The sequence below is a fragment of the Xenopus laevis genome, chromosome 8L, assembly GCF_017654675.1.
Source record: "Xenopus laevis strain J_2021 chromosome 8L, Xenopus_laevis_v10.1, whole genome shotgun sequence".
Taxonomy (NCBI): Eukaryota; Metazoa; Chordata; class Amphibia; order Anura; family Pipidae; genus Xenopus; species Xenopus laevis.
In genome coordinates, this window is record NC_054385.1 from 2,823,285 (window position 1) to 2,849,110 (window position 25,826).

Here is a 25,826-nt window from a genome sequence, read left to right on the forward strand (position 1 = left end):
TGTATTTATACATATGGGAGGAGGAGGTGCCATATTGATTCCCTTAGACAGTACAGTATGAGGGTATAGCTTTTTGTGTGCCCAGAACATTCCTTCTCTGTATATTTGTATTTATACATATGGGAGGAGGAGGAGGTGCCATATTGATTCCTTTAGACAGTACAGTATGAGGGTATAGCTTATTGTGTGCCCAGAACATTCCTTCTCTGTATATTTGTATTTATACATATGGGAGGAGGAGGTGCCATATTGATTCCCTTAGACAGTACAGTATGAGGGTATAGCTTATTGTGTGCCCAGAACATTCCTTCTCTGTATATTTGTATTTATACATGTGTTTGGGAGGTGGCATATTATTTCCATTAACATTTGAGGGCACTGTTTGTTCACTGAAAAGAATATTATTTCTTTATAAAGTTGAGTAGGGTCTACTTCTAATGCCTTGAATGCCTTTACCCTATGCACACGTGACATGTTCATATCTCTTCAGTCTGTAGAGATGAAGCAAATCGGACAGACTTTGTCTAATGGAGGAGAACACCCTACGGGCCTGGAGTCTCAGGGTCGTGCAGTTTCCATGCCACGGCTAGCAGCTGAAACCCACGTGAGTCTAAATCCCATCAAGAAAAGTTCTTGGAACATCTGTTAAGAACTTAAATTGACAGACATCTAAGACCCAGATGTTTCACAAGCCAACAGACACACCAGATACAAGTTATGTACAGATAGGCAAGATGTGATGGACAGTTAGCAAATACCTGGGACATCTGTCAGAACAAGCACACAGATGCTGCCATGTGTTAAGAAACATGTATTAATATGAGATTCAGTGTGGGGGAATACATAGCACACGTTAAATATACAACTGTTGTAGTTTAGACGAGCCTTAGATGTGAAAAGATAAGATCATTATGGATCCTAGTGCATAGAAGATGAATAGATGTGGCCAGCATGAACTCTGATGTTTACAGAACCAAAGGAAAGAACATTTTAGGTTACAGTGGACCCACAACAGAACTTGATATATAGAAGAGCCTTGGTAATAACTGAGGGAACCTCAGAAACCAAAAGAGCTACTATGACGTTCACCTTGATGTATAGAAGAACCTTAAAGAGCAATCGTCGAGTCTATCAATGACCCTGAGGTATAGAACACCAAAAGGGAGTCCACCATAAATTCTGACGTAACCAAGAAATGAATAATGAGATCACAATGGACCTTCATGTATATTGTAATAGATTAGCTGCCCAGCCTCCTTTCTGCTGATGCACAGAATATAAAGGGAGAAAGCATCACATATTGGGAAACTGATGGAAGATAAACTACTACATGCTGGGTGCTGGATATATATATATATATATACATACTTAATTCTGACATGTATTTTCCCTTTCTTCAACCATTTCCTTCCCTGCTCCTCGACTTCCATTTCCATCCCATTTTCCATCTTTCTAATGTGGCCTCTTTGTTCATCTCTGCTCTGATTTCAATTTGTTTTTATGTTGGTCTTGTGCTTCTGTCTTTCTCTGTACCCCTTCCTGGCTTTCCTTTATACATACCCCTTGCCTCTTCCCTGTTCTCCGTCCCCTTCTCCCATCCTCCATGCTGTCTGCTGCTGGTCTACTGTGATGCCGTTTGAACCTCCTCACCTGTCTGTCTCTCATCAGCCGAGAAGCCGCGTTCCTTCTCCTGGAAATGGTTACCTGCCAGTATGTAGCCTTGTTCATTTTACATGACTGAGAATTAGCTATTATGAAGCCACTAATGCTCTGGAACTTTTTCTTGAGCCCTTGTTTTTATGCCTGTGGTTTGGGAAAGATGCAGTCTTTGGTTTGTTTACCCCCTTAGAGGTCCACCTTAAGTTTATAGCAAGGTTATAGATCTAGGACAGTCCATCATTCAGCCACACTTTCAAGACAAGAGATATGTGTTCATCCTAACTGATCTTCAAACAGGGCTTTCAGGTGTATTTAGAAGAGCTTATACCCTTGCCACTGCTCCAAGCCCCCCACCCCCTCCATGGAAGCTAGCCCTAGAGTTGGCAAATCATGCCTTAACAGTAGGACATAGCTACAGGACCTTTTAGTAAATGAGGGTTTTTGCTCACTGTGGGGGGTCTAATGTGTTGAAGAGAGAAGGGTAACAACAGATGAGCTTTGGGAGAGAAGATTACAGAAAATCAATGCTGTGCAGGTGAACTAAAATTGGGCTCCATTGGTGGCTAATATTGCTGTAAAGGGATCATTATATGCAATCCTACTGTTAGATATTGGTCTATCATTTCAGCCCACCGCTTTATGTGCTTCTGTGTCTTCTGTCAGTACCTCGTCAAGTCCTTCAGTCATGTCCAAAACCAAGGAAAATAAATGTATTGCAGATACAAAGAAATCATGTCTTTGAGGCCTCAATAAGACAAAATTATGTCAGTTGGCAGTAGAGTGTAGCTGGTGAAAAATTAAATATCCAGGAGGGCTTGAGGGACTTTTTACCCCATACTAAGTAAGAAGCCCAACAATAGTAGCAGAGAAAGACAACAAGGCTACAATGTTTGGCACAGAAACTTGAAGAAAAGTCAAGCCAAGTCTTAGCCCCAGAATGACAGCAAAAGGTCACGAAGAAACAGATTATGGGAGCAAACCCAACTCAGAATATGACAAGGTCAAATACAGTTTGATGGGAAAAATGTCTCTCTGTATTTCCCTACAGACCCCAGTGGAGAAATGTTTTTCCCATTAAATTGCATATGGACAATCCTTTTATGCACAGTACTATGAGTCCACGGCTTATTGGCTTGTATATGGCAAAAACAACCACTTGCATGGCCTAGTGAAAGGTTTAATGGCTTTCTAAAGACTGGAAAAAGATCTGCTTGTTTGGTGGCTTTTTGTCCATGGCCAGTTTTAGAAAACTGTTGACCTTCAGCTTGATGGGACCTTGTCTCGTTGTTGTAGTTTTTAAATTGGTATTAAGTTCATGGTTACGTTGGTGAGATTTCCTTTTTTTTTTTTTTAAATCTGGGTTATCCGCAGTCGATTCCTGATAGCAGTCCGATGAAGCGGTCAGTTTCCACCCTGACACCGCCGCAGCGAGCCCAGCTGTATGAATACTCCCTAGAAAGGGTCCCACCTGAGCGCACACACCAGCACCATCACCGGTGCCACCGGCGAAAGGAGAGAAAGCAAAAATCGATGGAAAGATCGCCACAAAGCGAGGACGCAGGTGATGAAAGCAATGAGATTCTCACAGACAGGTGACCCAAATATATAGGTGCTATCTCAAGGCATGGTATATGGTTCTTATTTTACAGATGCCCCCACCAGGGAGAGAAAACACGAAAGAGGACGATCCCAAGAAAGGAAACAGCAGCCTCCATCTTCATCGGAGAAACAGCGATTCTACTCCTGTGACCGATATGGAAGCCGCGACTCCGGCCACCCTCGTCACTGTGATCACAGCCGGGCACCATCACCTAGTGCTGGACAAGACCATAGCACACACAGACAAGTAAGTAGGAATCTATCTCGCAAGCATCATGTAATATCCTTAAGTGTCCAGGAGAGGGGAGCAACAAACCATATGCTGAACGCTTGCTTATTATTGTTATTAAATTATCTCTCTCTCTTACTCTTACTCTCTTATCTGTTTAAAGGTCTATATACCCTATATTTTGCCCAGAGTTCTGTTGTGCGTTGTTCCACTGTGTGCATTTGGCATGATAGTCCATATGTTCTTGTCTTATTTGTTTGGTTTGAGCCATTGTAATATCCCTCTTTGCTGTGAGCCATTGTGATATCACTCTGCAAAATCACATCATATTGCTGGTCTGTTTAGTTGTGCTTTTTTTCACCCTTGTTCCATTTAGGGCAGCGGTTCGGCCAGCGGAAGTCCACGACTCACTAGTTCCGGTGCTAGCACCCCATGCCGGGGGATCCGGAGACAACTCCCTCAGACTCCTCTCACCCCTCGGCCCAATGTTACATACCGGACAGCTCACTCCTCCCCTGTGCACTTTGGGGGGCCTGCTTATTCCCCAGGACGTCTAAGTCGGGGTTTATCAGAGCACAACACCCTACTGTACAGCGATTCCCCCAGCCACTCAGCGTCCACAGTTACTCGCGTTGGGTCCGACCCCTACTTGGGACCACGCCAGGATAGTGACAGTTACTGTCCTTTGTCAGAGGAGACATTAACCTTCGAGGAAGCCTTGGCCAGCAATTCTGGACGTTCATCCCGGACTTCCTATGTGTCTTCTCTGACCTCACATTCACACCAGCTCTGCAGGGTACCAAATGGTTACCACTACACCCTGGGGCTTAGCACTGGGCCTGCCACAGCTCCAAGAGGCCGAAGCTACTACCATGAAGCAGACGAGGATGATTGGTGCTAGCACAGGGACCCACAACATGTTCCCACTCTTACCTCTGCTTCAGAGGAAAGCCAGAGAAGCACGGGGGAGGGTCAAATATGGGGGTCGGTTGCCCGAGTCACTACTGATGAGTTTTATCATCAGCTGGCGCTTAAATTGCCATGACAACAGAGTGTGTTATGGGAGAGCAGAGGCAGCCATCTTGGAAGAACCCTGAGCATGGGGTGATTACAGGAAGTGAACAAGCTCAGGTTTACAGAAAGCAGAAATGGGGCAGCTGACTGTTGGATGTGCTTTGAAATATCTCATGAGAAAGCTTCGTTTTGTTCAGGGGGTGGGCGAGCAAAGATGGCAGTTTATTTCTGAGGTAGGACACCAAACTGCGAAGGGCATGAGAATGAAGATTAGAAATGGACAAGGTAGGTGAGAGCAGCAAGGTGAAGGCCGTATAGTATCAAGTTTTACCACTCTTATAGATTTTCACTGTCAGGAGATTATCAAGGTTATATTCTATTGCTTTGCTTCCATCTCTATAACATATCTGATGCTAATAACCATGTAAACTAACAGCAGAACTTCTCCTCACCTCATTCCCACACGCTCAGCTTGCCGTCATAGATATATGGCCCAGCTATCCCAGTGCCTCATCCACAGAAACTGCCACAAAACTCACATGGCTGTTGTGTTTTTGTAGCAACTTGCTAGGGCTCTTCTTTCATTCTGTCCTGTAGAACGTTGCTCACTCCTCTGAGGCATCTTGCTACACAACCAAGAAAGATGTCATCTGAGAATGTTCTCATTTACGGATATCTGGTGATAACCGTGTGCCCTGCTGGTTACATGGGAGGTCTTTGAATGCTGTTGCTACTCATACATTGAGATATTTGTAATGTGTGTCTATGAAGCTTGACTATCTGTTGACCATTGTTCTCAGTACAAAGAAGCTTCACCTTCTTTAGGTACAGCATACAGTTTGGTTATGCATTGGTCCAAACATGCATGTAGTTGGTCGCACATTGTGGGAACATCAGCGTTTCAGCTATGTTATTATATTTTTGTGTGTATGTGTGTGTGCAGTAGTTACAGTTTGAAATGTATTACTAATGTTCACAGGGAGTCTTCCCCCTGTAGGTTTTTAAGCTGCTTCTTTACATAGTCTTCACTCCAGTCTACCAATTTGTTAGACTCTATAACTCTGTCAGCCTGCCATCCTAACTAGACCCTTGATTAGTGCCCAGGGTTATTAGTGCGAACCTTGCCCATTTCTCTAGGAGTCCAGCTGTGGAGATGTCCAAGTTTGAACGTTTTCTGTGCCATTCAGTCATAGAGGCAACAAGCTCTCTGCCCCAGTGCCAAATTTTTGTTGGAGCCTTCTGGACCTGCAGGTGACAAGACTGTGCCAATCTCTACAAGCCCAGGGTACTCCTATTACACACACTTATTTCAGAAGAGCTTGGGCAGTACACCTGTCCCATGGCAATAAGGCACTCCATGACTGCGAACATCTCGTAGAGCCGTGTGGCCTTTACATTAATATGTAGCATATAAACTTCATAGCAAGCACAATGTGATAAAGATTTATGGTAAGCATGATGATATATCTTTACAGTGCATAAAGGTAAAAATATATTTTAAGGGCAAAAGCTGATTATCCAAAGACATCATTGTCGGCAGTAGAACCTACTGTAGGTGACCACTATAGCCCTAACTATTTTACTCTTGTTGGGCTTGAGAGGGGATTTCTCGAGTACCTTTCACGGTTGATGTGGTCATGATTACCTACATCTTCCACTGATTCATAATCTAGTGTTGCCATAGCAGTAGAAGAAGATTTGGTGCCTGCTGTTGTAACATCCATAAGACGCAATGTATTTCAGCACAATGTTTCTTATATCGGTGGGGTGAGTAGAGGCCTTGGGTTTTGCAGGAGGCAATATATATTTTTCTTTTAAGTGAATGATCAGAAGTGGCATTGTCTTTGGCAGAGGGATCATAATAGTATCTCATGGGTAGGCTGTCACTCCAAGCACAATTGTTGAGTGTGTGCTCCTTTGGTTTGGCTTCGAAATTTGTAGAGAACTGATACAAGCAGGGGAAACTTTACTTGCGAGGGTCAGTGTGCAGCCTGCGCATTTCGCGCCTTTTTCCAGCATGGCTTCTGTCTCATTTCACTGCTAAGTGCCTATATTTTGGAAGAGCAAAGCTCTTGTAAACGGAGAGGCACCTTTGTTTTTTTGAAGCCGTCTCCAGTTTTCTGTCCCTTGGGAACCATGAGAGCTTCACTCATCTAACTCCACCGGTGGCCATGTGATACACTACATATTTCACATGACTCACTGCGCATTTATTCCATAATTGTTCCACCCTCCATGTTTAATATTGTCATAGAGCTCTCTATTTAAAAGCTACAGGGTTATAAATGTATTAAAAGTTTATATATTAGCATTTCATAAATTAAAAGCAACTACGTATGTTTATTGCCCAACACTGGCCTAGTCAACACACTGACGTTACTCATTCAAGTAACCTTGTTGTACTTAGTCCAACAGGCTGATCCGTTTGACCATCTAGAATGATGATATCGACAATCTAGTCCCTACTTTAAATGTAAGATGGCGTCGCCAAAAGTCTTGGTTGGCCTAACGTCCACTGTTCTTTCACTGGAATCTCTCTAGATAAGAAAACTATTTTATAAACTGGCCACCGGCCATGAGAGATCGTAGATACTGGAGAATGTTGAACCTGTTTAGGTACAATGCACTTTTCTTTGGTACCCGGTTTGACGTTGGTAGAGTTGACCTGTACATATTATAAAGTAGGCTTGTCAGGTCCTTTATATTTTATAGTTCTTTTTAGAGCTATAGAGGACCCCCCTACCCCCTGTGCTTTAAATTGGGGTAGCACATAGGCATGCAAATGGATTTTGTTTTAAATGAATAATTTTAATTACGTTTTTCATTTAATTATGCTTGGTGGCTCAGCATCTATCACACAAGTCTCATTATCCTTCAAAAAGAAAACAAGGCAGAGTTGCATGAGTTTTGGGTTGTATCGGCCACATTGAAACCAATCTCTGCCTTGTCCATAGTCACTTCTGATTGACTGGGCTTTTTTTCATCTTTAATTCTGTTCTGTCGAGGGTGAAGTTAGCCTGTCTTCTTGCCGTGTCTCTCTCTCTCTCTCTCTATATATATATATATCTGAGCACTTTCTACAAAAATTGCCCTTTATGTGTGCATTGCCAACCATATCATATTAGTATTGAAAAAATCACCAGTCTTACTATAACAAAAAATAATCTCTATTTACGTACCCCGTTCTCTTTGTACATTGCCAGATACATCATTAACTTGTGAAAAGAAGCTGCCAGGCAATTCATCCTAAACCTAACCCATACCCTAACCCTAGGGAATGTATGCATGCTTAATTTTTTTCATTTATCATTTTCTTCTGTACGGATTTCTTTGGTTGGCCGAAGGTCTATTGACAGTCTGAGATTAAATACAAAAATGTGTGGATACTAAAAAAAAAAAAAGTTAAAGGTATCTATAAAAGTGGAGGGCAGATTGTCCTCTCTCTCAAACACCCATAAGAGATCATCATAAATTAGATCAGAGGAGCAAAGAAGATCTGGGTTGTTTCAGGGCCATCATGAACTCTTCATATCTAATAGGAGGAGGGATCTGTCCTTCAAATCCATTTTCCGCAGTCAGTGCCTCTGCATTCAGAAAGATTGGTACTCTCCCTTTAGGGGCTATGCAACGAGGAACAAGAGGAGCGAAGAACTCAGCACCCTTTCTATATACACTGTAAGCTTTATCTGCTGGACCCTCCCATTCCAAGGCTTCAGGATCAATGCGACCAAATGTTTTCTATGATTTTGTTTTCCTTAAATTGAAGAGGCACAACTTCCACGGTTTAAAGAAAAAAAAAGTAAAATGTAAAAAAAAAAAACTATCTACAGAAAAACGAACAACAATGTTATGTGCAAGATGCATGGAATTTTCATTCACCCTGTATGGACCCGGTCTTTGTTATTTTAATACCCGGAATTACTCGGCCTTTGCCCTAATGCATACACGCACACCTGGTTCTTCCTCTCCCTCTTGGGCTGTAAAAGTTTGTTTTACATGATGGGGGGGTGGGGGTCATGCAACTCTTGTTTAGACTGTGTTAAAAGCATGCTTGCTGGTTGTATTACAATGTCTCTAAATACCTAGGCAGTATCTCATTGGCTGTAAAAGTCAAGGAACTGTAGAAAAGGTTTCAAACACCGTTGGAGAATTCTAAAAAATAGCAAAAAAGGAATGCATTTCGGTGTAGAGGGGTCTACTTTGGCCCCATCTTAGTTCCTTGATTAACTAAAGAGATGCTCTGGCATTGAGCTGATTGGCATGTCCCAAGGTAACGTATGTCTGATTCTATGCAAAACTAAGTTTGGATTGGCAGCATACTAAACCTACTTCTTACATTTTGCCCCATTATATTTCATTTGAACCTGGTTGAGGTTGAATTTTTTTATAATTTGTTAACGAAGGAGGCGGTCTGATTTGAAAAGCTGTTTTTTTTTTTTTTAAAAAATAAGCTTTAACTGTGAGACGTTTGATTTTGAAGTCCTACGGGACATTTTTTGAGGGGATGCTTGGGCATATATAAACCTCCGTGTGAAGCCGTATCCCTTGGTGGCTATACACGCACTGATAATATTGTATGAAATTCATTTTGGGTGCATGTATGGTGGGAGATGAGCTGACCGATATCAGCAGAAGACTTGGATATCGATCGGCTTGTCGATCAGGCTGGTTTTAAAATTTTGATCGGGTGCCTTTGAAGGTACCCGAACATCGGCCACTGTTAAGGTGGCCATAGATGCACTGATAATATCGTATGAAACAAACTTTCGTACAATATTTGGTGCGTGTATGGTGGGCGACCAGCCGACTGATATCGGCATAAGACTTGGATATCAGTCGGCTTGTCAATCAGGCTGGCCAGAAAATTTTGATCAGGCGCCTTTGAAGGCACCAGAACATACAGGTAGAATTCTATTGTTTCTGCTTGTATATGTAAGTGTAGAAACGATCAATCTTTCCTGGAAAGAGCATAATTGTATCGTCTATGTCCACCTTTAGATCCTTCTTCAGAACCTCATACAAAAATGCAGTGTTGCTCAAGAACTCAAGTTCTGCCCACTTGGTGACGTTTGCAATAGGAGGCCGCCATGAAGAGTCTAGGTTCCATCCCTCTTCCCCTCATTATCCTTCTGAGCAAAATGGCCGCTGCTGATGTTTTATTCCAATAGGTTCACGTTTTAAAAGGTTTTCTGGGAAGAAGGAGATATTTGGCCTCAGTGCTGCCTTAAACAACTGTGCTTTGCAATGCCTCGCATGGTCACTAATGTAGCCATTTTGTTTTCAGGTTGTCGAGATTTTTTTAGTTACCGCTCCCCCACTGATAAAACGGTCGCCACCTTCACAAAAACGAAATAAATAAATAAAATGCCTCCACTTTGATTGTTTGCATCCCGAAACAGAGTTTGGCTCTAATTAATGTCTGCATGTGAAAATAATCTACATATTCAATTATATATAAAAAAAGGAAAAACTGTCACAAAAAAAAAAAAAGCCCCCACATGACTTTGCATGAATAATGCTCATCATCTCTTCGTACTCTTTTGATACGACGTATTCATCCGGTGTTTTTATTTCTATTTGATAAAAATTGGGGATTTGTTGAGAAACTTTCTACAAAAAAAAGGAAAACAAAAAACAAGAGAAGGAAAAAAAAATTTGGACACAAAAAAAGTTCAGTCAAAAGAAAGGAAAGTCAATGTTGTGTCTGAGAGGAGTTTATTGGGCCCAGACATTGGATTGTGATTGGCTCGGATTTTAGCCGTTTTGTAAGAAGCAAAAAAAAAGAAATAAAATGTCCTTAAATCTGAATAAAAACTTGTCAAATAAAATGGTGTTGTTTTGTGATCAGAGAAAGTCACACACGGACATTCCTCACACAAGTCCAGTCACACTGAGGAAGGACATTCTACCGCACAAACATCCGGGGTCTGTTCCTTCCCATGAGGCAACGCGAAACTGCCCTTCTCTCCCAGTGCAGGTGCGAGTCTCAGGTGTGTAGCGTAGTGGTGGGCGGGGATACGGAAGAGCGTAGCGCGCTGATTGGCCACATGAATATAGGGCGGGAAAAGGTAACAGGCGGAGGAGAGTGCGGATTCCCTGAGAGAGGCTTGAGGTACAGATGAGTGAGGGGCGCAAACTGTACTTCCGGAATAAACGGGACCTGGGGAGGCGGCTGCTCTGTAACTTGTATGAGAAATGGCAATGGTATTGTGTGAGGGGAAGCAGCAGGGAAAGGAGGAAGGGGCTGACTGGGGATTCAGTGTATAGTTGTGAGGACTAGGGAGAGGCTTCAGTGTATAGTGGGCAGGACTAGGGAGAGGCTTCAGTGTATAGTGGGCAGGACTAGGGAGTGGCTTCAGTGTATAGTGGGCAGGACTAGCGAGTGGCTTCAGTGTATAGTGGGCAGGACTAGGGAGTGGCTTTAGTGTATAGTGGGCAGGACTAGGGAGTGGCTTTAGTGTATAGTGGGCAGGACAAGGGAGTGGCTTCAGTGTATAGTGGGCAGGACAAGGGAGTGGCTTCCGTGTATAGTGGGCAGGACAAGGGAGTGGCTTCAGTGTATATTAGGGAGTGGCTTCAGTGTATAGTGGGCAGGACTATGGAGTGGCTTCAGTGTATAGTGGGCAGGACAAGGGAGTAGCTTCAGTGTATAGTGGGCAGGACAAGGGAGTGGCTTCAGTGTATAGTGGGCAGGACTAGGGAGTGGCTTCAGTGTATAGTGGGCAGGACTAGGGAGTGGCTTCAGTGTATAGTGGGCAGGACAATGGAGCGGCTTCAGTGTATATTAGGGAGTGGCTTCAGTGTATAGTGGGCAGGACTAGGGAGAGGCTTCAGTGTATAGTGGGCAGGACTAGGGAGTGGCTTCAGTGTATAGTGGGCAGGACTAGCGAGTGGCTTCAGTGTATAGTGGGCAGGACTAGGGAGTGGCTTTAGTGTATAGTGGGCAGGACTAGGGAGTGGCTTTAGTGTATAGTGGGCAGGACAAGGGAGTGGCTTCAGTGTATAGTGGGCAGGACAAGGGAGTGGCTTCCGTGTATAGTGGGCAGGACAAGGGAGTGGCTTCAGTGTATATTAGGGAGTGGCTTCAGTGTATAGTGGGCAGGACTATGGAGTGGCTTCAGTGTATAGTGGGCAGGACAAGGGAGTAGCTTCAGTGTATAGTGGGCAGGACAAGGGAGTGGCTTCAGTGTATAGTGGGCAGGACTAGGGAGTGGCTTCAGTGTATAGTGGGCAGGACTAGGGAGTGGCTTCAGTGTATAGTGGGCAGGACAATGGAGCGGCTTCAGTGTATATTAGGGAGTGGCTTCAGTGTATAGTGGGCAGGACTTGGGAGTGGCTTCAGTGTATAGTGGGCAGGACAATGGAGTGGCTTCAGTGTATATTAGGGAGTGGCTTCAGTGTATAGTGGGTGTATAGTGGGCAGGACAAGGGAGTGGCTTCAGTGTGTGTTAGGAAGTGGCTTCAGTGTATAGTGGGTGTGACAAGGGAGTGGCTTCAGTGTATAGTGGGCAGGGCAAGGGGGTGGCTTCAGTGTATAGTGGGCAGGAGTAGGGAGTGGCTTCAGTGTATAGTAGGGAGGAGTAGGGAGTGGCTTCAGTGTATAGTGGGCAGGAGTAGGGAGTGGCTTCAGTGTATAGTAGGGAGGAGTAGGGAGTGGTTTCAGTGTATAGTGTGCAGTAGTAGGCAGTGGCTACAGTGTATATTAGGGTGTATATTAGGCTTTAGTGTATAGTGGGGAGGAGTATGTAGCTGCAGTGTATAATGGGGAGGAGTATGTAGCTGCAGTGTATAGTAGGGAGGAGTATGTAGCTCCAGTGTATAGTGGGGAGGAGTATGTAGCTGCAGTGTATAGTGGGGAGGAGTATGTAGCTGCAGTGTATAGTGGGGAGGAGTATGTAGCTGCAGTGTATAGTGGGGAGGAGTATGTAGCTGCAGTGTATAGTGGGGAGGAGTATGTAGCTGCAGTGTATAGTGGGGAGGAGTATGTAGCTGCAGTGTATAGTGGGGAGGAGTATGTAGCTGCAGTGTATAGTAGGGAGGAGTATGTAGCTGCAGTGTATAGTGGGGAGGAGTATGTAGCTGCAGTGTATAGTGGGGAGGAGTATGTAGCTGCAGTGTATAGTAGGGAGGAGTATGTAGCTGCAGTGTATAGTGGGGAGGAGTATGTAGCTGTATAACAGGGAGGAGTACGTGTGTGTATATAGGAGCTGTGAGTGCAGGGAAGCAGCGGATCCCGGAGGGGAAGGCTCAGGACTGGATGAAGTTTAATACAAGACATGAGGAGAGGGGGGCTGAGTGTTGCTGCCAGCTGGACACAAGGGCTCGGGTGCCCATTGCTACTTGCCCTGCTGCTGCTGCTCCTGTGTGGGGATGCTCTGGATCAGGGGGACTACCTGGAGACTGGCTCTGGTCACATGGCAGGTAAGTGGCCAGTATCATACTGTGTCTATTTTCTGTTACAGGGGTACAGATAATCTTTGTTACACTGTTACTGTTAAGGAATTGACTTACACTTGGGATTCTTGGCCAGTGAGCTTGCACTTAGAATATCACAATCCATCTCATGTTCTTGTTACACTTGTGTGTGCAGTAGGGGAATGCTGGGGTCGGAGGGGTGTGTTTTGTGTTATTATTTGGAAGATTTAAGTTGGCAGTGCCAGGTTGGTATATGGAACGTTTCAAGTCACTGGAGTGAATGTTGTAGTTCTGCTCAAATGTTGGACTGGATTAGCCCCTGATCCCAAGAAAGGGAATTCAAGTTCCTGTAGAAACCAGGCATCTTGGGGTTCCCAGAGACTTGTCACAGTCACTATCCACTATTTTCTGCCAGAATTTTATGGGGGGTTAATATAATCACACTGTAGGGGTCTTCCACTGCCTCTAACCCTTTCAGTTCCAGGACACGCTGGCTGAGTACATTTACCTGCAGCACCACACACCACCAGCAGATGGCAATGTGTAGATGTTCTATTTGATATTCACAGCTGGCAAGATTTTGTAGCCAAATCTAGGGCAGGTAAGGTGCACAAAAATACACCAACGGTGAGTCCAGAAGTCCATATGGGAGGAGGGAGCTGCCATATTGATTCCCTTAGACAGTACAGTATGAGGGTATAACTTATTGTGTGCCCAGAACATTCCTTCTCTGTATATTTGTATTTATACATATGGGAAGAGGGAGGTGCCATATTGATTCCCTTAGACAGTACAGTATGAGGATATAGCTTATTGTGTGCCCAGAACATTCCTTCTCTGTATATTTGTATTTATACATATGGGAGGAGGAGGTGCCATATTGATTCCCTTAGACAGTACAGTATGAGGGTATAGCTTATTGTGTGCCCAGAACATTCCTTCTCTGTATATTTGTATTTATACATATGGGAGGAGGAGGTGCCATATTGATTCCCTTAGACAGTACAGTATGAGGATATAGCTTATTGTGTGCCCAGAACATTCCTTCTCTGTATATTTGTATTTATACATATGGGAGGAGGAGGTGCCATATTGATTCCCTTAGACAGTACAGTATGAGGGTATAACTTATTGTGTGCCCAGAACATTCCTTCTCTGTATATTTGTATTTATACATATGGGAGGAGGAGGTGCCATATTGATTCCCTTAGACAGTACAGTATGAGGGTATAGCTTATTGTGTGCCCAGAGCATTCCTTCTCTGTATATTTGTATTTATACATATGGGAGGAGGAGGTGCCATATTGATTCCCTTAGACAGTACAGTATGAGGGTATAGCTTATTGTGTGCCCAGAACATTCCTTCTCTGTATATTTGTATTTATACATATGGGAGGAGGAGGTGCCATATTGATTCCCTTAGACCAGGGATCCCCAACCAGTAGCTCGTGAGCAACATGTTGCTCTCCAACCCCTTGGATGTTGCTCCCAGTAGCTTCAAAGCAGGTGATTATTTTTGAATTCCAGGCTTGAAGGCAAGTCTTGGCTGTATAATAACCAGATGTACTGCCAAACAGAGCCTCAATATAGATTGAAAATCCTCATAGGGGCTACCAAATGGCCAATAACAGCACTTATTTGGCACCCCAAGAACATTTTTCAAGCTTGTGTTGCTCCCCAACTCATTTTTCTTCTGAATGTTGCTCACGGGCTCAAAAGGTTGGGGATCCCTGCCTTAGACAGTACAGTATGAGGGTATAGCTTATTGTGTGCCCAGAACATTCCTTCTCTGTATATTTGTATTTATACATATGGGAGGAGGTGCCATATTGATTCCCTTAGACAGTACAGTATGAGGGTATAGCTTATTGTGTGCCCAGAACATTCCTTCTCTGTATATTTGTATTTATACATATGGGAGGAGGGAGGTGCCATATTGATTCCCTTAGACAGTACAGTATGAGGGTATAGCTTATTGTGTGCCCAGAACATTCCTTCTCTGTATATTTGTATTTATACATATGGGAGGAGGAGGTGCCATATTGATTCCCTTAGACAGTACAGTATGAGGGTATAGCTTATTGTGTGCCCAGAACATTCCTTCTCTGTATATTTGTATTTATACATATGGGAGGAGGAGGTGCCATATTGATTCCCTTAGACAGTACAGTATGAGGGTATAGCTTATTGTGTGCCCAGAACATTCCTTCTCTGTATATTTGTATTTATACATATGGGAGGAGGAGGTGCCATATTGATTCCCTTAGACAGTACAGTATGAGGGTATAGCTTATTGTGTGCCCAAAGCATTCCTTCTCTTGCCTGCCTTTGGTTTTGTCTTAGTCTCTGATCTGTGGTGTGGCAGGGAAGCAGTTAAACCTACAGCTTCCCCTTTAACAATCACAAACTAGAACCTATGGCTTAATCCCACTCTCGGAGGCATTTGAACCTGTTGCTTTAGAATTGAAATTCCGCGCTTAGTTTGGGGGGAATGTTGCCAGGCAACGGTGATTGTGCCTCGTAATTGCGCCCGCTCGCAGCCAGGTAGAATTCCCCCGAGTGTGAGAGTTTCCATGTCATTTATTTTGATTCGATTGCGCACCAGGACATTACGTGCTTACCTAAGCACAGGGCCGGGCACTCGCCCAAATTCACCCGTTTCAGTCTAAAAATAAATCCACAGCAAAGTTATTAACCCCTTCATAAAGAGCCTTGTCCCAATGTGTCTCACCAGCTACTGTTGGATTGGACCCTGTTTGTGAAACAGTGGGACCTAATTAGGCTTGTCACCTCACCCCCTTCAATACGGACCATGTATTGAACCCACATTCTGCAGGACTAATTAGCACTTAATTTTGATGCATGGTGCAGACTGAACTGCTTTATGTGCAGCCATGCAGCATGCATCTAAATTGATTGCTAGCTAGCCATGCAGGATGTGGGTTCAATATATGGCCGGTATTAAAGGGGAGACTCTAGCCATAATGTCTGCATGTTGAGCTTAAAGGGATACTGTCATGGAAAAACATGTTTTTTTCCAAAACACATCAGTTAATAGTGCTGCTCCAGCAGAATTCTGCACTGTAATCCATTTCTCAAAAGGGCAAACAGATTTTTTTATATTCAATTTTGAAATCTGACATGGGACTAGACAAATTGTCAGTTTCCCAGCTGCCCCTGGTCATGTGACTTGTGCTCTGATAAACTTCAGTCACTCTTTACTGCTGTACTGCAAATTGGAGTGATATCACCCCCTCCCCCCAGCAGCCTATCAACAGAACAATGGGAAGGTAACCAGATAGCAGCTCCCTAACACAAGATAACAGCTGCCTGGTAGATCTAAGAACAGCACTCAATAGTAAAAACCCATGTCCCACTGAGACACATTCAGTTACATTTAGTAGGAGAAACAACAGCCTGCCAGAAAGTAGTTCCATCCTAAAGTGCAGGCACAAGTCACATGACTGGGGCAGCTGGGAAACTGACAAAATGTCTAGCCCCATGTCAGATTTCAAAATTGAATATAAAAAAATCTGTTTGCTCTTTTGAGAAATGGATTTCAGTGCAGAATTCTGATGCGTTTTGGAAAAAAACATGTTTTTCCATGACAGTATCCCTTTAACTGCTGGGTGACAGCTGTCATGTCTGTATATTTGTATTTATACATATGGGAGGAGGTGCCATATTGATTCCCTTAGACAGTACAGTATGAGGGTATAGCTTATTGTGTGCCCAGAACATTCCTTCTCTGTATATTTGTATTTATACATATGGGAGGAGGGAGGTGCCATATTGATTCCCTTAGACAGTACAGTATGAGGGTATAGCTTATTGTGTGCCTAGAACATTCCTTCTCTGTATATTTGTATTTATACATATGGGAGGAGGTGCCATATTGATTCCCTTAGACAGTACAGTATGAGGGTATAGCTTATTGTGTGCCCAGAACATTCCTTCTCTGTATATTTGTATTTATACATATGGGAGGAGGTGCCATATTGATTCCCTTAGACAGTACAGTATGAGGGTATAGCTTATTGTGTGCCCAGAACATTCCTTCTCTGTATATTTGTATTTATACATATGGGAGGAGGGAGGTGCCATATTGATTCCCTTAGACAGTACAGTATGAGGGTATAGCTTATTGTGTGCCTAGAACATTCCTTCTCTGTATATTTGTATTTATACACATGGGAGGGAGCTGCCATGCAGTTTGTTGATAGTTTGGATGGAAGATGTGCAACTGGGATAAAGCAGGCCTTGTCCTGACTACAGGATGAGCAAGTAATAAATGCTTTAGTTGACCAAAACACAACCTCCTGAGACCCGCATTCCCAGACATGCATGTTTCTGTTATGGCCCCTATCTCTCTGGGGGCCCCTACTCTAGCAATATCAACACTTCTTTAGACATATCAAAACAATGAGCTGGACGTCTCTTAACGTTCTCACCTTTTGTAGTGACAAAAACCTGGTGCCCACCCTACCACTATCATCCCCACCCCTCTATTTAATCATATCTTTAATCAATAGAGCCTGGGGTAACTTGTACTGAGCAATGGATTTACCCACCCTGACATGTGTAGGGGGTAACTAGCCAGTGGCAGGGTCTAAGAAGTTTGGGTCCATCTATAATCAAAGTCAACTTTTGCTACATCATTTCAGTTTAAACCTATATGTAGGGTTCCATGCCAGCCCACCATCTCTTGTCACCATGAATTAAGTTTGCCCTTTTGCAGTTTAGCAAATCCGCCATATATACGAGTAGTAACCGGCCACATGCAAATCCTCTTAAATTTGAAATGTTGACCATCACTGTGTTACAAGCTTTGCATCAGCAATATCATATTTTATTCTCTCAACCCCAAGCCCAAAATCAGCGCCCACAGCGGGACATTAAGGGGAGACCTCACTTCTTCATGTATTTAAATATTTTCCTTCCATCTGTGAATTTCTGTTGTATTTATTTCTCTTCTTCTAGTCATCTGCGTAAGGCTTCCTTATTGGAAACATATGGACATTCTCCTGTGCTAAAATACATCTTCCTTAAATACATCTGCATGGTAGTACCGCCGGCTTCATTGTCTCTATCATTTATACACTGCCCCCCATATTGCACCCCGCTCCCCAGAGATGCTCATTTACATTACAGAAACAGCCTTGCTTTGTGATTGGTCTTGGTGAAAGATTATCTTCCATTGCCCATCTGTGTTGGCTCTTTTCATACACCTTCAGGCCCACGTAGCCCCGTCATTTTCTATGGAACTAGTGTTTCAGTTGGAATTGTTAATAATTCGTTGTTGGTTATATTTAAATGAGCTGAATTTTATGGAGAAGGAACTCTTTGGAATGGGTTTTAAGTGATGGAGCTTTTAAGTAAGTCAAGGCAACAAGGAAGCTTACTTGAAAGTTATTACATTGAACAGGTCCCCTCTACATCAACAACAAAAGTTACTTCTTCATTAAGTACCACCCATTTCCAGGAAGTACAACCCATTTCCACCAAGTACCACCCATTTCCATCAAGTACCACCCATTTCCAGCAAACAAAAGGAAGCATGATCAGTATGGAATGGGTCAAAGTTGATTTTGATTAGACTTTTTGAAATAGGTTGTAATTGTAATGGTAATGGGACTCTTTGGATGGCTAGTAGATGATGGTTATGGATCTCTTTGGAATGGGTTGTAATTGGTAGTGTTAGGACTCTGGAATGGGTTGTACATTTTTGAAATGGGAACCACCCATTTTCAGCAAGTACCACATATTTCTTGCAAGTACGACCCATTTCCATCAAGTACGACCCATTTTCAGCAAGTTCCACCCATTTTCATCAAGTGCAACCCATTTCCATCAAGTGCAACCCATTTCCATCAAGTACGACCCATTTCCATCAAGTACAACCCACTTCTTGCAAGTACGACCCATTTCCATCAAGTAAGACCCATTTTCAGCAAGTACCACCCATTTCCACCAAGTACCACCCATTTCCACCAAGTACCACCCATTTCCATCAAGTACCACCCATTTCCATCAAGTACCACCCATTTCCATCAAGTACCACCCATTTCCATCAAGTACCACCCATTTCCACCAAGTAACACCCATTTCCATCAAGTACCACCCATTTCCATCAAGTACCACCCATTTCCAGCAAACAAAAGGAAGCATGCTCAATATGGCATGAGTATGGAATGGGTCAAAGTTGATTGGGTTTAGACTTTTTGAAATAGGTTGTAATTGTGATGGTAACGGGACTCTTTGGATGGCTAGTAGATGATGGTTATGGATCTCTTTGGAATGGGTTGTAATTGGTAGTGTTAGGACTCTGGAATGGGTTGTACATTTTTGAAATGGGAAAAAGCCTTTATTTCTGGTGAACTATCTGAATCCAACTGACCTGAAAAATTTGTTTGAAGGTGAACAACCCGTTTAATCAACGGAGAAGAGACTTTTTGGAAAGATTCGTAATTGATGGAAATGGGACCATGGAATGGGTTGTAATTGATGGAGAGGAGACTTTTTGGAATGGGTTGTAAATGATGGAGATGGGACACATTGGTATGAGTTGTAATTAATGGAGATTGTCTCTTGGGTTGTATTTGATGGTGACGGGACTCTTGTAGTTGGCAATATTTGATAGCATTATGCCTATATAGAATTGAGACTCTTTGTAGCTGCACTTTGGGAAACTTTGGGGTTTTTGGACTAGGTATTACTTGATGGTTCTGTGTTTTTTGGCTGTAGGTTCTACTTAAAAAGGTTGAGATTTTATTGGGGTTGTGGCTTTTTAGCAAACACTGAACTTGATGGAATGGGTTGTTAATGACTCTGGAATTTTTTATTCAGTGATAATGTTTTGCCTCCCATAATGAATTCCAAATGGAGAATTATTTTGGGCTTTGCTATTGATTTAAAACTTTTTCTTATCCAAAAGACTCTCATGTAATTTTCATTATTACAGACTCTTACTCCCCTCCCCAAAATAACTGTCTAATCATACAATCCCAACTGGTTCTCCATCCCTGCTGTGGTTTATGTTTTGGGTTATTAGTCATGTGCCTTAAAGTTTGAAATTTGCTATCAAATCAGAGGAGGATTGTTCCCCACCCACATGTAAAATTGATGTGTATGGGTTGTGAGGTTTTTCCTATCCGCCCAAAACAAATATTGTTTCAATTTGTATAAATCACGTAATCAAGGCCTTTTGTTTTGTTCCAGGTTCACCAATTCTGTGTGTGGAGTCAGGGTTTTAGTATTGGAGTGCCCAGTGCAAATAAGCTTGTAGGGCCCTATTAGGGCTGCCCAATCTCTCGCTTGAACTATAATGGCCTATGGCTGAAGGGCCACAGGATGGGCAAAAGCATTATTGTCTCCAGTCTTGTTTTGCTGTCTCCCATGTTGCTGTCTACTGGCTTCCTTGTCCTAATGTCTTCTTTTTAGTTTGTTGTCTGCCATCTTGTCTTGCTGTCTATCATTTTGGCCTACTGTCTCCAGTCTTGCCTTGCTATCTCCCTGCTTGGTCTACTGGCTTCCATTCCTCTTAATCTCTCCTAATTGGCTTGTTGTCTCCAATTATGTCTTTCTGTCTTTGGCCTGCTTTCTCCAGTCTTGCCTTGATATCTCCCTGCTTGGCCTACTTGGTTTCCATTTTGTCCTAATGTCTCCTTTTTTGCCTGTTATCTCCCATATTGTCTTGCTGTCTTCTTGCTTGGCCCTGTTGTCTCTTCTTGACCTACTGTCTTCCAATTCGTCCAAATGTCTCCTTATTTTGCCTATTGTCTCCCATCTTGTCTTTCTGTCTACCCTTCTGGCCTGCTGTCTTCACTCTTGCCTTGCTGTCTCTCTGCTTGGCCTACTGGCTTCCCTTTCTTCCTAATTTCTCCTTACTTGGCCTACTGGCTTCCTTTTCTTCCTAATATCTCCTTACTTAGCCTATTGTCTCCCACCTTGTCTTGATGTCTATCCTTCTGGCCTGCTGTCTCTAGTCTTGCTGTCTCTTGTCTTGGCCCACTGGCCTCCTTTTCATCCTAATATCTCCTTACTTGACCTACTGTCTCCCACCTTGTCTTGATGTCTATCCTTCTGGCCTGCTGTCTCTAGTCTTGCTGTCTCTTGTCTTGGCCCACTGGCCTCCTTTTCATCCTAATATCTCCTTACTTGACCTACTGTCTCCCACCTTGTCTTGATGTCTATCCTTCTGGCTTGCTGTCTCTAGTCTTGCTGTCTCTTGTCTTGGCCCACTGGCCTCCTTTTCTTCCTAATATCTCCTTACTTGGCCTACTGTCTCCCACCTTGTCTTGATGTCTATCCTTCTGGCCTGCTGTCTCTAGTCTTGCTGTCTCTTGTCTTGGCCCACTGGCCTCCTTTTCTTCCTAATATCTCCTTACTTGACCTACTGTCTCCCACCTTGTCTTGCTATCTATCCTTCTGGCCTGCTGTCTCTTGTCTTGGCCTACTGGCTTCCTTTTCTTCCTAATGTCTCCTTACTTGGCCTACTGTCTCCCATCTTGGTCAACAGTCTCATCTTATAACCTGCCACCATCATGCCCTAACTTCTATTCCCACTCTTAGAAGCTAAGGGGTAACCCTTACTATTTGTGCCTCACATGCAAAGCCAAGTATGGGAATTTCATAGTTAAGATCATCAGCAAAACGAAAACTTTTTTTTCATTCCAGTTTCAGGTTGTTCTACTTTAATAAATGAGATTCTCCGTGATATCGGTCTGCCAGTCTCCCTACTTTCCACTGTCCCTGGATGGGATGGACCTGATGTTTTATCCACTTGTTTTTCATGGGTTTCACTGCAGGACTTTTGCTGGATGGCCAGAGCTTAGACAGTCCTAGTAGGGACCCCGCAAAGCCTGTTGGCACTGGGCAAACATTAAACCATGACCCACTTACACAGAACTTGTGCCTGCAGGTTATAAAACTCCACATCTGCTCAAGCTTTCATTGCTATTATATAATATAATGGGACTAGTACAACCAGGAATTTATGCACACTCCTCTGATAGTTAATATTAGGGTGCCCCAACTCTTAAATACTTTTAGCAGTAAATGGGAATCCTGTATAAATTTCCCATATGTCAGGGTAATTTGCTCTGCTAAAGCAATTGAGCGAGGGGGGCTGATGCACAAAACTGTTATTGGAGATTATGGGACAGAGTAATTGACACGTTTCAATTGGCACCATCACCATTAGTCTATGGCAAACGGTTTAAATATATATCATTTGAGTGTAATTAGTTACAATTAGTAATTAGGCAATCCAACCCATATATATACTGTATATATGAATGCAAATAAGTAAGGTTCTAGACACACAGTATTTTATGTTATAAGAGAATCATTGCCTGTGGCATGGGTATAGTGCATCTGACTGGTACCAATCATACAAAGGGAACACAGACGCAAAACCAATATTATCTTTAGCTGATTAATAGGGGAGTGTGTTGAGCCCGTGGGAGGGGAGGTGTTGGATAATGTGCCCCTCGCTGGTGTCTGGCTTTGAGTACAGAAATGGGGCATAGGGTTGTTAGCTGCCAGGTGACATCAATAAACACCGGATCCGACTCCCAAATTAATGAGCCCTGATGGAGTGATGGAGGAGTTGATGGGCTGGGGGGGGGGGTGGATCGGGGGTCCCCACAGGGTAGGGTGTGTTATGACAGCTGAGGGGAAAGTGTCATGATTGGTGAAAGGAAAGAGGAGTTTTATCATTCTAATTACTAGAGTTATAAATCCACAGGAGCGGTGGGGAATGACATGGGGTGACATCATCATGAGGTCATTCAAGGCTGCGGGTTGGACTGACACGATGATTGGTAATGAAGTATTGCATCTGGCAGGGAATGAGGGGAAACACTTCTCCCATCCTAGTTATGAGCAGGTCCAGGCAACCGTCGTGATGAAACGACCAAATCCTCAGCCATTGCTGATATCCTATCCCTCATTCTCGTTTTTACCATGGCGGCAATCAGAGAGACCAGCGCGTCTTGACTTAGGTTTTCCAAAGGCCGATCGCAAAGCTGTGATGGGCTGTGAAAGGAAGGAATGGCTTCCTCTAACCCAACATAGCTTTCTGAGATATTCAGTAGCCCCCTGAACACTGAAAGTAGGTCATGTTGATAATGATATCCATTACCCTCAGTAGACCTGTAGCCTTCTTGGATCTACACGTGGTCATGGGGTCCCATAGAAGACCCTCAGTCTTGCTTCAGTTATGGTCTTGATGTATTATTGGAAGCTTCTCCCTGATTCAGTCTTGTATTATTGTCCTAGACAGGGACGTGCGCACCCCAGGCCACCACAATGACTAGCAGATATTGGCTTGGTGACTAGTTAGTGGAGTATGAGGCTAGAACGAACAACTACTAAAATGATGCTCTTGTTGGCCCAACACTGGGGATGTATAAGTGTGTGGTTAGTTTCTATCAGGACTTATAGGTCTTAACCTCCTAGTAGAGTGTTGCTCATTCGCCCAAATGAATGGCAGAGCCTGATGGATGTCACAATGAAACATTTTATTGGTGGAAAAGTAATGGATTCTGGTTTCTGTTTCTTTCAGAACATACAGGTTGCCCCAGTCGGAGGGATTATATTTGCTAAGCACGGGGCAATAAATGTGTGTTTTTTATATTCCCTGAGATGAATCAGACTCTCCCGTGCGCTGGATTTGGCTGGGTTCCTCAGCAGCGGTTCCTATGAGTAAAGGCGTGTAACATTGGTTTGTTATTAGAACTCTCTTATATATGTGTATCATTTCCTGCACTCAGCAGCCAGCCAAGCCCACGGCCACATGTCCCACTCTCGTTAAAGCCTTTACAGCTCGTCAAGAAAAATGGCCGCCTTTCTGCAGTGGTGTGCGGCCTCTGAGGAACCAAAAACCAGCTTTTGGCACTGTTATACTCTGTTATACTCCCAACACACACCTTGCTGCCAAAAGAAGAGCATGAAAGCACACAAGTATTGGTTATTACTGCTGCCAGGCTGACGTATCTAATGCTGCTCGTGTGTCCCTTGCGCTGCACTTATTCCCAGCTCTCTTTGGCTTTTACGCTTTACCAGGGTTAAACGGAAAGTAGTCAAAGAAGCTTTGGCAAAATATGTATTGGACAGAAAATCAAAGTGGCTCATTGCTTGTCAAAATAAATCTACCTGTCTGTCTGTCTGTCTATCTATCTATCTATCTATCTATCTATCTATCTATCTATCTATCTATCTATCTATCTATCATCTATCTATCTATCTATCTATCTATCTATCTATCTATCATCTATCTATCTATTATCTATCTATCTATCTATCTATCATCTATCTATCTATCTCTCTATCTATCTATCTATCTATCTATCTATCTATCTATCTATCTATCATCTGTCTATCTATCTATCTATCTATCTATCTATCTATCTATCTATCTATCTATCTATCTATCTATCTATCGTATCAATCTATCATCTATATCTATCTATCTATCATCTATCTCTCTATCTATCTATCTATCTATCTATTATCTATCTATCTATCTATCTATCTTTCTATCCATTCATCATGGATCTAACTATTATCTATCTAACTGTCTGTCTGTCTGTCTATCTCTCTGTCCAATCTATCTATCTATCTATCTATCTATCTATCTATCTATCTATCTATCTATCTATCTATCTATCTATCTATCTATCTATCTATCTATCTATCTATCTATCTATCTATCTATCTATCATTATCTATCATTATCTATCTCTCTCTCTCTCTCTCTCTCTCTCTCTCTATCTATCTGTCTATCTATCTATTATCTATCTATCTATCTATCTATCTATCTATCTATCTATCTATCTATCTATCTATCTATCATTATCTATCTCTCTCTCTCTCTCTCTCTCTCTCTCTCTCTCTATCTATCTATCAGGGAGGATCTTACACAAATAGCAGTTTATTTGTCGGTTATCCCTTGTGTGAAGAAGAGGGTGAATGTCGATCCTTGGGTGAAATTTAAGGGGATGTCTATCTGTAATGGGAGGGATGATTTACAGGGATTGATTGTCGGTGTCTGTCTGTCAGTGGGGGGATAAATAAGACGTATCAGTGTGACAGGCTCCTGTGTAATAGGATTCACCTGAAGGCACACGGGACCCGACATGCCTCAGAGAGGCTGGGATGACCGACCCTTTGACAGATTGTCAGCTAATGTACAAGGCCTCCCTGTATCCCACTTGGGTTTCACTGGGAAGGGAACGTTGCCAACTCATATTTTAGGGCAGGATAAAGGAATGCACAAGTGATGGCCTCCTATTGGTTGGGGAGTGTTCATGTCCAGCCTGTCCTATTTGGGGCAGGTTAATAGATCTTTCTTATTAAAGGAATGGGCTGCCAAATTGCTTCCCTAAAGTCTGCTATACACGGGCAGAATTCAACTCCAGATTCCTCCAGTCTGCAGATTATATATACACGACCACTAGGGGAGCTGTTGTTAGTGAGTTCTATGGAGAATACCTGTAGTAATAAATGGGTTACACAATATTATGCCGGTGCCATTAAGTCATGGCAGCCTATGCCTTTTGTACAGACTGGGCAGGGATAGCGGCACAAAAAGTGGTAGGAAGCAGTGCGCTCCCCATATTGGCACGACAAGCTCTGCACACAGCTGGGAATGCACCGGCCGTCTTTCTGCCTGGGATTTCTGTCTGTCTGATGGGTCAGTGCCTCCTGGCAGCCATGTTTCCCTGGCACGCTCCGCTCTGTTTGAGTCCGGAGAAGCACGGGATATGACGGAATGATTGCCAGACACCTAGAAGTGGAAGGTGGGGGAATGGGCTAGTGGCTGAGCCGAGGGCCAGTGTTTCCAAGTCACAGGTGCTTCTGGCCCATATACTTGGCTCTCTGTTGCTCACATCTCGGCCATGGCATT

At 43.3% G+C, this 25,826-nt stretch overlaps 2 protein-coding genes across 18 annotated transcripts in view; both read left to right on the forward strand.

Annotated features, from left to right (window-relative positions):
• The window catches only part of cacna1b.S (calcium channel, voltage-dependent, N type, alpha 1B subunit S homeolog), a 99,592-nt gene extending 90,615 nt beyond the window's left edge, over positions 1-8,977 (forward strand). For 12 of the 14 annotated variants that reach the window (XM_041572301.1, XM_041572300.1, XM_041572302.1 and 9 more), the window contains 5 exons: positions 491-604; positions 1,669-1,710; positions 3,031-3,220; positions 3,309-3,505; positions 3,864-8,977. In XM_041572301.1, coding sequence (XP_041428235.1) covers positions 491-604; positions 1,669-1,710; positions 3,031-3,220; positions 3,309-3,505; positions 3,864-4,388 — 1,068 coding nt within the window. In that variant the 3' untranslated portion in view covers positions 4,389-8,977. The remainder of the gene's footprint in view (positions 1-490; positions 605-1,668; positions 1,711-3,030; positions 3,221-3,308; positions 3,506-3,863) is intronic. The other 2 variants (XM_041572304.1, XM_041572310.1) reach the window with 1 other exon arrangement.
• A 200-nt stretch (positions 8,978-9,177) lies between these two features.
• Positions 9,178-25,826, forward strand: part of LOC108698165 (collagen alpha-1(I) chain) — an 88,555-nt gene continuing 71,906 nt past the window's right edge. For all 4 annotated transcript variants that reach the window (XM_018229450.2, XM_018229451.2, XM_018229453.2 and 1 more), the window contains exon 1: positions 9,178-12,922. In XM_018229450.2, coding sequence (XP_018084939.1) covers positions 12,778-12,922 — 145 coding nt within the window. In that variant the 5' untranslated portion in view covers positions 9,178-12,777. The remainder of the gene's footprint in view (positions 12,923-25,826) is intronic.